Source organism: Leucoraja erinacea, chromosome 2, assembly GCF_028641065.1.
Source record: "Leucoraja erinacea ecotype New England chromosome 2, Leri_hhj_1, whole genome shotgun sequence".
NCBI classification, from domain to species: Eukaryota; Metazoa; Chordata; class Chondrichthyes; order Rajiformes; family Rajidae; genus Leucoraja; species Leucoraja erinaceus.
This window is the reverse complement of record NC_073378.1, coordinates 125,335,429-125,347,856: the sequence shown is the minus strand read 5'-3', so window position 1 is coordinate 125,347,856 and position 12,428 is coordinate 125,335,429. Positions and strand designations below refer to the sequence as shown.

Here is a 12,428-nt window from a genome sequence, read left to right as displayed (position 1 = left end):
TCATTAAAATGAAGAATTAATATGCAAGAATATTTTCAGTTTTTGCAGGTTTCACAGTTAAAGGCTTGTGTATGTTACAGGAATTTGCAAGGATATTGTCAATGTTTTTGCTATTTAAAAAGTTGTTTGAAACAAAGTACTATTTTTAAATTTGATTTGGAGAATGCATTAGTGGTTGTTTTACACCTCGAAAGCTCTGGAGAATAAAGTGGACTGAATGTCTCTCAATGGTGTGCAATTCAGTGAATGGGCTGAACAGACCAAAGCTACTGCCAACAATTTATTTTTAATGTCATTGCTGATCAGTCTCACAACAAGACAATTACTTTGTAATCTAGTTTTTATATATATCAATGAAGAATTTCTGCAGATGAAAGTAGATAATTCAATATTTTAGAGGAGATTTATTTTTCCACAAAACTTCAAACTGAAATAAAATTCTAATTAATGTTAAAAAATATAAACTACATTTTTTCCGGTTTGATTGCAGCTGTTCAGTACAGTAAGGCAGCAAAAATACAGTTGAGATTAAAACTGAGTAGTTGGCAAGAAGTTGAAAGCAATGACTAAGTAGGTTTGTAATATGTTGAGTGATTACAATGGATACAATGTTTTTAATCAAACCGAGATTCTTTAAAATTTTGAAGGTTTATCCATTGAACATTTTTATGCACTATAAAATTAGAAAAGTTCTGAATAAAATGTGTATTTTGAATAGGATATTTAAATAAATTATTCCATACTGTGTCCGGCAAAGTATTTTCAAAATATTATTCATGAATATTCATGGTATAGCAATATTGGAAAAACTATCCAGAATGCCTGTGTTTTTGGCCTGTATGAATTATACTGCCTTCTGTTTCTTTTCTAAATGGAACAGGAAACCATCTGAAAAGTAGAAGTTTCTGCATTTCTCAATTATACATCTTGTTTCAGACGACTGGTTAATTTGTTTTCCTTCCTTGCAGCCCCGCTTGGACCAAACGGGCAATTGGCCATGGTGTAGTCCAGAAGAGGGAGGATTAGGAGATGTTCGTTATAGATACTGCCTCACTACACTGACTGTTCCCAGGAGGTGTATTGGTTTTGCACGGAGGCGTGTCGGTCGAGGTGGAAGGTGTGTAAAGAGTGATTATTTTAAACTTAAAATGTTCAAAGAGAGAGGTTATGGTATTTTTAGCTTTAATATTTTGCTCAGAAGTAACTGCCATGTAGTAGTCCAGCCTTAAATATTTTTGCTGTCAATTGCTTTCTGTGATGAAATGTATTACCTTTAAAACAGAAATTAAATCTTTATATAGCAATTTGGTTTCGTCAGAGATGTAAATTCATATATTCAAAATTGCTGGACGAACTGGTCAGGCAGCATGTAGAAAGGGAATGGACAAATGATTTTGCGGGTCAGGAGCATTCATCAAACTCGTGTAGGGAGGAGACAGCTGGAAGTGTGAGGTGGTAGTTGAGCAAAGATAGATAAGTGACAAGTGGAAACAGGTGAGGTGTGGGGTATTTGGCTGATCAGTGGAGTAAATTGCAAAGGTGACAAAGGGATAACAAGGATAATCATCAAGGATCGAGGGTGATGAAAAGGAGTCAAAAGGGTATCAGATAAGGAAGAAGAGGTGTGAAATGTAAAGCCAGAGACACGGGTCAGATCCTGATCTCAGATGCTGACTGCGAGGAGTTTGCACGGTCTCCCTGTGACCACATGGATTACCATCAGGTGCTCCAGTTTCCTCACACCTCCCAAAGATGTGCTGGTTTGTAGGTTAATTTGCCTCTTTTTTTTAAATCCCCTTGGCGTGTATGGAGTGGTTTAGGAAGTAGGTTAACATAGAACTAGTGTGAACGGATGATTGATGGTTGGCGTGGACTCTGTGGGTCAACGGGCCTGTTTCCATGCTGTATCTCTAAACTAAAACTAAAATTAGATGGGGGAAGTTTCAAGGTGGGTTCCTTCGTCAGACCCGAAGTGTGACCTATCCATATTCTCCAGAGATGCTGCCTGACCTGCTGAGTTAATCCAGCACTTTGTGTCTCACTGTTACTATGTCAGGACTTGGATATGGAAGCATTTCTTAAAGGTGTCTTTTGGAAATGAAAAAAAATAATACTAAACTGAAAACTAAATTGAGTGTTGTAAAAATTCCCGTGTTAATTCAATATGACATAATTTGTTTGCTATAATGTCTTTAGTTGTAAGTGTGAGAGCTACATTCTCTTGAGTGACTGCAGTGAATTCACACGCACTTGGAAATCCTGAAACTTATTGCTGCTTTCTTTTTTCCCAATTGTAGGATTTTGTTGGACCGAGCGCACACGGCAAACGACATTCTTCTTCATCAGTTGGATCCTGAGATACTCTCTTCCCCACCCCATTCTCCATTTAATGAATTTGCCAATACCTCACAAATAAATACCTCGGATCATCCTTCTAGAGACCTCACTCAGATTCTAGCAAACATTAAGGCATGCCGATGGCAGCATTTCAGACCCCGGTCACCAAATCTTCAGGACAATGATGGTGATGAACTGTCCTCCCGAAAGCTGTATCGGGGTGTAAATCGAATCGTAACAGCACAACTTGGGACCCAGCCATGTAGTACCTCTGTCTCCAGCAAAAGCAGTGGCACTGGTTCAACACAGAATAGTGGTACGTGCTGTGATTACTCAAACAGTAATTTATTCAATACGAATGTGATTGCAATGCAATTCTGGGGCATAATATTGTATTATGCTGGGAAGGCAATGACAGGTTTAAACACAACTGCCTGCAAGGTCTTTATTGGCATCTTCTGCAGTATACTAAATAAAGTTGTATACACAAATTGACTCACCATTTGGAAGTTTGAACATGTGTTATGTGTGGCAGCACATTGAAAAAATCATGTATATAAAAATGCTGGATTAATTTTAAACTGAAAATTTTCCTGTTCCCTTTAACTGATTTATTTCTTGGCTGCTTTGCACATTTGCTTAAATACAAATGAAAATTAAATGTCTTTGTTTTCTTAGGATAGCTGTTTTGCTCTACCTTTAGTACCTTTTAAATCTTAAATGCTGTTAGGTTTTGAAGCCTGCACTGAAGCAGCAGAAAGCAATTAAACTTCTCTTGATGCAATCCATCCTTAAAACCTTTCTTTTTGTCTTGTTTCTTTTATTGTTTATATGCTGCTAAAATGAAATGTAGGAAAGCCAATGCTGAAAAATCTTAGGGAAAAATGCAAGAGGATTCACACTATTTCCAAAGATGCAAATGCAGAATTAGCTTGGGGGAAGTTGATTTGTTGCTAATCATTTAAAACATTTCCTTAACATTATGGAAACTGCAACATTTTAAGATGAGACCGTATTGGCCAATGAGACATCTGTTATAATGTGAGTAGGTTGGTAGAAGTTTTGTGCCGTGCATGTGTAGGGAGCAGCATTCAAATGTTGCATAGCATGGATGGAAATGTGCCACGTTTCAATCATGTTAATAAAAATGTAAGATCCAGAATTGTACTATAGATTGACCTATGCTCAAATACATCCCAATGATATGATGAACATTCTCAGCATTACAGGAACTGGAATTCTTTGTGGTTGTGCAGTAGAAATCGTGAAAAGGCTGGGTGAGGTATATTTTGAGCAAATCATAGGAAACTTTTTTTCTAGAAATTTATCTGGCACAGGTGATTGAAAAGTGAAATGTATTCTCTAGTGTACTTTTTAAGTTACTCCTCTGCCCTTGGCTTTTATGGAATAGAGTATAATTAACTAACCCCATTGAAGTTGCTTAGCTTAGAGTTAATACGAAGTAAACATCCGGTGCTCGGTATTTGGCAATGTTAATGGAACACCTGTTTTACCTCAAAGTTCATTTTCCGTCAGGATGAGGGTGAGAGTTTGACAATGGTTATTAATGAGGTAGAGGAGACAGAGTACCAGCAAATTAATCTTTCAATGACACGCCCACAGCCGAAATGAATGAAATAAGTTTGAGACGCATTAATTTATCATTTCATAAAGTAATAACAAACAATAATCCAGGGTATTTAAAAATTCCCTGTGCCTCAGTAAAGAAGTAGAGCAGTCACAGATTCATACAGCAGGGAACCAGGCCCTTGGCCTAAGTTGCCCATGTCAGCCAAGATTCCAAATATATACCAACCCCACCTGACTGTGTTTGACCCATATCTAAACCTTCCTGATCCATGTACTTGTCCAAATATCTTGTAAAGCAGAAGTTGAGAAATTATGCTTGGGTGATGTAGCTCAACTTTAAAGAAACTTGAATTTTGGAAGTAGCTGTGCAAAATAGCAATGTTGGAAAGTTCACTGTTGTACTGTTGGGTCTTTCTTTTTGAATCATAACTTTTTCTATTCTATAATGTTCTGAAACATGCAAATTGAATAAATCAAATGAATGGAGTTAGCTTTTAAATTGCAGAATGTATTAGTATAAAGATTGGAGGAAACAAGATTTTGAAATTACAAGTGATTTTGGAATAAATAAGAAAAGATTGTGCCCAGGAGAAAGACAATTTTTAAACTATGTTGACCTTTTGCTATAAATTTTCAAATTATTACCAAGTTCACTGGTTTGATGGGGCAGTCTACATTGACATATTAATAAGATGTACAGACAGCAAATCTAATTGAACATTTGCATTGTGACATGGGCAGTATTTATTGCACACACCTTATTGAGCTCGAGTGTGATGATAGATCTTCTTGAACCATGAAATCAATCTGGTACAGTGTACAAATAGTGTTTTTGGATAGTCTTCCAGGACATGGTCACGGCAGCAAAGGAGGAATGATGTGTTCCTTGGAAAGGAAATGATGGTCAATTCAGACACCTGCTGTTCTTACTCATCTTGGTGGTAGAGGTCACAGGTATGGGTGGTTTTATTGAAGTTGTTAGGTGGTATTACTATACTTTGTAAATCGCAAATACTGCAACTTTGTGTTGGCGTTCATGTGGCAGTTCTTTGATTTACTTAGACAAGATGTTTATCTTGAATATCATTTCGAGAGATGCACCATCTAGCATCCTTTTACCATCAATTGCATTTAAAACCTCCTCTGAATATAATATTTTTTTAAACTATCATTAGTAGATCCAGGTAGGCCTGAGCTAAATTGATACCAGCTTTATTATTAAGTGTGCAAAATAAGATTTTAAATTCTTCTCCAGATTGTATATTTCTATGGGACAATCCATCATCTGGCATCTTCCAGGCATCTTCTGCAGTGGGAGAAGTGTTCCCAGCCTCACTTTTAATCTTGCAAACTGTTTGGGTTACAAATGGTTCTCGGGGATGGAACCCTGGGGAGGCCTGTTGTTAGCGTTTTGGGGGCTCAATGTGGTCCCAAGCAAAAGGGCTGCTTTGTTCGGTATGGCATCAAGTTTCTTGAATGGTGTTGGAGTTGCACTTATCCAATCCAGGCAGGTAGAGAATATTCCGTTGTGGCTTCTGACTTGTACCTAATTGATGGTAAAAAGGCTTTGAAATGCCAAGAGGTATATCACTCACTGGGGTACTCTCCTTTTTACCTGTTCCTTTATTCAAAATATTTATGTGGCTGGCACAGTTGCTGAAATGTTGGTTGTTATAGGTTAGAATATATCTATTGCAGACCTGAATTTGTAACACTGGTATTCGAAGGCAAGTTAAGAAGCCCATAAATACAGGATATCCACAAACCTAATGCTGAGGACAAAATAAATCAAAGTTAAGTAGTATCACTGAAGTCAAAGACTAATAGCAAGTCCTTTGGTAGTGCAATCCAAAATATTTAATACATAATCCATTTAAGTTATGTCTTTATAATTGTAAATAATTGTAGTTGTATGTCTGATGGAGACCTGCCTAAAAAACTGAATTGAAGTAAAGGTGGGAGCCATGTTAGCTTAGTGTGCATTTTTCTAAATTAAAAACACAATGCTGGAAATATTCAGCAGATCAGACGGCATTTGTGGAAAGAGCTTAGACTTTGGGCCTAATACCTTGGGGTGGCGCTGCAGCAGAGTTGCTGCCTTACAGCACCAGAGATACAGGTTCGAACCTGACCACGGGTGCTGTCTGTACAGCGTTTGTATATTCTCCTTGTGACATGCATTGGTTTTCTCCAAGTGCTATGATTTCTATCCACATTCCAAAGATGTCAGGTTTGTAGGTTAATCGGCTTTGGTAAAAAATATTGTAAATTTTTCCCAGTGAGTGTAGGATCGTGTTAGTGTACGGGGACTCAATGGGCTAAATGATCTGTTTCCGTGCTGTAATCTCAAAACTAAACTAAACCTTTCATCCAAACTGGAAAGGAGACAAAAGCTTTTTTAAACCTTAAAATAAACTGCTAAGCATGACAAATCATCCTATTTCTCTGAAGAATTTATAATGTTGATACGATGCATTTGCACGGTTATAAATGTAGAAATGACCAGCTCAGATCTTTCTGATTTGGGGTTCCTATGACTTGTGTACCATTTTTATTTAACTGGAATGTCTGGGCCGGTAGCAAGTTTACACATTCTCCCTGTGATCTTTCATCCAGGAATGCTAGTTTCCTCATAAAGGAGGTTGATTGGTTAATTGGTCAGTACAAATTGCCACTAATTTGTGGGTGAGTGGTAAAATTGAAGGGATGTTGATGGGAGTGCAGGGAGAATAACATGAGATTAATGTGGATAAGTGAATGTTCGAAATGCATACTAGATTGGCTGAAAGGCCGGTTACCATGCCCTTTGTCTGGCAATGTGATTGGAGACCATGGTGGCTTGTAGCTGTTGCTTATATAAAAATGTTCCAGATATTCATGAATGCTCTAACTATAATTGAAAAATGCTATGTTGGTAAAAGATAAAATGTACTGTTAATCAAGTCTATCAGGTGGGTTCATGCTCTGTAATATCAATATCAAATGTGCCACCCCTATAATTTCAAATATTTTGATTAGAATTAGTACAAATTACTACAAATTTGTAAATCTTAATTGTTTTATTCTTTGTTCCCTTTTGTGGAATTTATTATCTCATGTTCACAAAAATGTTCAGATTTGTTGTGAATTAATGTAATAGGCCTCAATTGGGCTGGGAGCGTGCGAGATCTGACTGGGTGAAACTGTCAGCCAATCTGGATTCCTTGAAAGGTCATGTTGCAGTTGTATAAGACGTTGGTGAGGCCGCATTTAGAGTGTTGTGTTCATTTCTGGGCACCATATTATAGGAAAGACGGTCAAGCTGGAAAGGGTACAGAGAAGATTTAAGAGGGTGTTGACAGGGTGAGAGGGTCTGAGCTATAGGGAGAGGTTGTGTAGACTATGACTCTATTCCACGGAGCGCAGGAGGATGAGGGGTGATTGCCCAGAGTAGATGAATTGAGGACCAGAGGACATGGGTTTAAAGTGAAGGGGAAAAGATTTAATAGGAATTTAAGGGGTAACTTCTTCACACAAAGGGTGGTGGGTGTATGGAACAACCTGCCAGAGGACGTAGTTGAGGCTGGGACTATCCCAACGTTTGGACAAGTACATGGATAGGACTGTTTCGGAGCGATAAAGACCAAACGCAGGCAGGTGGGACCAGTGTAGGTGGGACATGTTGGCCAGTGTGGGCGAGTTGGGCCGAAGGGCCTGTTTCTACGCTGTGACGCTATGACTGAAATTATATAATCTCAAGCCATTTTTTTTTCCTTTTTAATGTGACGTGTTTTAATCGTATTAAAAGTTTGGGCTAGGAATTTGGATGAAATTCTAGTGTACAGAACTGTGCAGCGCAAGAACAGGCCCTTCGACCCACGATGCCAATGACGAACATGATGCCAAAACCAACTCTTATCTGCCTGCACATAATCCATATCCCTCCATTCCGTGCATGTCCATATGTCTATTCAAAAGTCTCTTAAATGCCAATATCATATATTCCTCCACCAACCCCTGGCAAGGTGTTCCAGGCACTCGCCAATAAAAACATTTATTAAAAAGCACATTGTCTTTAAACTTTGCCCTACTAACCATAAAGCTATGCCCTCTAACATTTGATTTTTTCAACTTGGAAAAATGGCTCTGTGTGTCCACCCTATCTTTGCCTCTCATAATTTGATGTCTATCAAATTATGAGAGGCAAAGATAGGGTGGACACACAGAGTCTATCTGGTCTCCCTGCTACCTCTGGCATTTCAGAGAAAACAATCGGTGTGTCCAAACCTCCCTGTAGCTGATCCAGTATATTTTATGGTTGACTCCTGTGTTTGTCATTGGCTGGTAAATATTTAGGATGGCAGAAATGATATCAGTTTTGCAGCCTACGGTGTTCTGTATGATAGACTGCTTAGTTTATGTTCTTCATACAAATGAAGAGTATCCCGTCTCAATTGTTAATTCCATCTTCATACAGTAAAAAGGGCCTTGAGTTGCAGAACAAAACTAATTTCAAGGCATGAGAGGGCTTCAACCAACAATCGATTGCCCGTTCCTTATCCTTGAGAGGGTTTTGTGCCGACTTGAACTGTGGTAGTACTTGAGGTGTGGTATAGCTACAATCCTGTTTTATGAGGAAGTTCAAGAATTTTAACCAAGCGATGGAGATATATTTCCAGTCAGGGCAGTCTGTGGCATAGAGGGCAACTTCCAGGTGGGGGTATTCCATGTCTTTTAATGGGATGCTATTTATAACTGAATGCCCAGCCATTATCTACTTGTTTAATCTTGTTACGTGGCGGTCCTTTTTGGAGGTAGAGATTTCCTCCAGTGATTGTGGAGAAGACCCTTACTTGGCAGTATTGTGGCACATATGTTATTAGGGAGTTATTAAACCCATGTCTGTGTGTCTCTAGACCATTCCAGCGTGTGGGCATAGAATGTTTCACTTTTCTACCAATATAATTGAACAAAAGTAACTAATTCTATTACTAATGCCGCTTTGTCGTATGGCGTTCTCAAACTCCTGACGTGATTACCTCGACTACTTTCCTGTGTGTAAAGTATGTCTGCAGCCATTTGAGTGTTTTACCAGACTTCTTGGTACCATATTTGGTCAAATACTCAAAGACAGTCACTTCTCATCTGACCACCTGGAATTTTTGTTTTTTGGTCCATGTTTGCAATAAAGTTGTGAAGTGCTGTCATGAATTGCCAACTTTTTATTAGTGCATTAAGAATGGAAGTGTTGCGAGATGTAAACAAGGAAGCAGGCTTAAATTTTGAAACCACTTGAACCCAGTTGTTTCAATGTATAAATGGTACATGTTGTAATCTAGTTAGTAATATATCTTTGTTTTTGTGCCTGGATATGACTGGAAGAGTATCTGGCCGTTGTATAATCTGCCAAAAGGAAATGAATAGACCTGACAGTTTTTTAAGCATTTAAGAAATGTTACTGGGAGGATTGTTGTATGTAATACAGAAGCAGTTTAAGATTGAGCAGCTGGGGCAGGGATCCACTGGTGGAGAGGCAATAATAAAGTCCCATGTGGAATGCGGCAAATTGAATATTTGGACATTTTTAATAATTTAATAAAAGACCTGGTGCAGGAAACTTTGTAACTTTGTCAGCGCACTTTATGTGGCGACTATTTCACCGACTTGTCACGTAACAATAAAGTATTCATTCATTTATTCTATAGCGCTATCGTTGTGTCCCTAAGAAATCTTGTGTTATAGAAAATTTAATTATAGAAATTATTTTCAATATTGGGGGGAGGGGGGGTTGGATTAGATGCTTGAGTGTTTCAAGACACTCAATACAAATCTATTTCACCCACAGGATTATCAAATGCATAGATCTCTTTAATATCTACAAGTTTAAAATACTGTATGTTTTATTGTTTAATAAAATATAGTTGCGTGTCAATTAATGAAATTGATGTCAACTTCAATGGCCACACGCAGTAAAAAGAGCCTCTGTTATGCAATAATGTCTGATTACTGTGAGGAGGTTACATGGAAAGCTTTTTTTTACCTGAACTTTTCCCCCCCGAGCAGCTTGTTGACAACTTGTCAATTTTCAACATAATTTGTAAGTAATTCTATAGTTTCTGATTGAAATCACATTGTCACCAATTCGGCCACATGAACTTAACGATGTTCCCGAACTCATCAATGGCTTTATCAAAGTGAATGATAGCAGAACTAATTGTGGTTTAGAATTGAAAAGTGGGAGAGGCATCAAAGTATAGAAACAAAGAACTGCAGATGCTGGTTAATATGCAAAGGAACGCAGTGCTAGAGTAACCCAGCATCTCTGGAGAGCATGGATGGGTGATGTTCTAAGTTCAGACCCTTCTTCAGATTGATTGTGGGGTAATAGGTTGACACAGGCGAGGAGGGGGTGTTGACAGGCAGGTGGTTGAGTAAAGGCCAGTGATCAGAACCAAATGTGGGAGACATGTTTGAAGAGTTACAGATTGTGAATCCAGGGGAGGAAAGTAGCACAGGGGGAGAAATGGGGGGATGTGGAGGGAGAAATAGGTTGGAGACCTGGTGGGGCACAAGGGAGAGGAAGGCGTGAGGGGGGAGGTATGCTAATTTGAGGTTGTCTGCAATTGGAGAATTCAATGTTCATACTGTCGAGTTGTAAGTTGTCCAAGCGGAATATGAGAATTCATAGAGTAAGAGTTGTACAGATTTCCACTTTGTCCATGCAAGATTTTGCCATCTGAACAAGTCCCACTTGTCCACATCAGAACAATGTCCTCTACATCTTGCACATTGAAGTGGCTGTCTAAATGTTTCTTAAACACAGTAATTTTATCTGGTTTATCCACCGCCTCTGGCAGCACGATCCAGAGCTCAAACTAAAATAAAATTGTGTTTCCCTTTAAATTGTCAATAAACGTTCATTTAGATATCTTAAAAAAGAGTTTACATTGATATTTCTCATTCTTTTTAGAAACTTTCTTCCTAGAGTTATTTTAACGGCCTACCAACTAAAAATTGGTTGAACAAATTGAACTTCCATAAAATAACACTTGTACACTGCGTAGAAATGCTGCTTTGGTCAGTAATGCTCTCAAGTACATGGAAAACAGTTTATACTTTCCAGATCATATGGGATCCAGGGTGAGCTAGATAACTGGATGCAAAATTAGTTTCTTAGAAGGGATCAGAGGGTGATAGTAGAAGGTTGTTTTTCTGATTGAATTAATGTGACCAATGCCACAAAGATCTGTAATAGCCACTGTCGTGTGTGTTAACGATTTGGATGACAGTGTAGTTGGGTTTAATAATTTTGTGCATGACTCCAAAATTGATGCTATAGTGGACAGTGAGGATGACTTACCCAAGTTTACAAAAGAATCTGCATCAGTTAGGGAAGTGACCAAAGAATGACAGATGGAAGTTAGCTCGGCAAGTATGAGGTGTTGCATTTTGGTAAGTCAAACCAAGGCAGTAGTTATGCAGTACATGGCAGGATCCTGGAGAGTGGTGTAAAGCAGAGCAACCCAAGACTAATAATATACAGTTCCCTGAACGTGACAATACAGGTAAACAGGTGAAGAAAGTGTTTGGCACATTATTGAATATAGGAATTGATTTGTCATATTATAGATGTAAAAGACATCCTAAAGGTTTCAAAGGGACTTGACATGCAACATTTTCACACAGCACATGGTGTGCTAAAGGGACGAGCTGCCTGAGGAAAGTGGTGGTGGCAGGTATAATTGTGACACTTAAAAGACATTTAGACTAACTCAATTGGGCAACTTGATCGGCATGGTCAAAGTGGGCTCCGACTCTATAACGTGGATACTTCACATTTGAAGTATCGTGTGCTGTTCTTCCATTGGAAGAATGTCATTAATCTAAAAAGGGTGCTGAAAAGATTCATCAGGATGTTACCAGGACTCTAGCTTTGGCGTGTAAGGCGAAGCTGGATAGGCCAAGGCTACTCTGAAAGCGTAGGATGATGAGGGATAATTTGACATTGTGGACAGTCAGTTTTTTCCTCCAAAGTGGTGCACCACCGAACTAGACAGCATAGGTTGAAGGTGACGAGAACGTTTTAAGAGAACCGAGGGATAATTTCTTCCCACATAGGGTGGTATGTATATGGAACAAGTTGTCAGAGGAAGCTGTAGAGGTGGGTGTAATGGGAGAAGGAAATGGATTGGAGGGACTGGCTCAGTTATAAATCCTGATTGGTTGAGAGTTGGGCCGAAAGGCCTGTTTCCGCGTTATATGCCTTTAAGGTATCTGTCTCTGGAAATTGTTCTCCAATGTTATTACATTAAAAGCCAGAGATGCATATGTATTTATGTCACAAATATAAAAATGGACATGCTGTTATACTTCGACTATGATAAACTTCATGTAGAATGTACATCAACAGATATTTAATTGTAAAATTGGAAGTAAATGGATGCAGAAAATGAATAATTATCAATGAATGAAAAGTCATAAAAGGATCGCATAGGTTTTAGTAGACATGTTTGTGCAAGTAG

General features: G+C 38.5%; 1 protein-coding gene across 7 annotated transcripts in view; it reads left to right on the top strand.

Annotated features, from left to right (window-relative positions):
- LOC129715250 (enhancer of polycomb homolog 1-like) overlaps positions 1-12,428 on the top strand; it is a 175,197-nt gene that overhangs the window by 141,536 nt on the left and 21,233 nt on the right. For all 7 annotated transcript variants that reach the window (XR_008726467.1, XM_055665133.1, XM_055665139.1 and 4 more), the window contains 2 exons: positions 969-1,117; positions 2,298-2,653. Coding sequence is in view for 6 of the 7 variants with exons in the window: in XM_055665133.1 (XP_055521108.1) it covers positions 969-1,117; positions 2,298-2,653 (505 nt within the window). In the remaining variant the exon portion in view is untranslated. The remainder of the gene's footprint in view (positions 1-968; positions 1,118-2,297; positions 2,654-12,428) is intronic.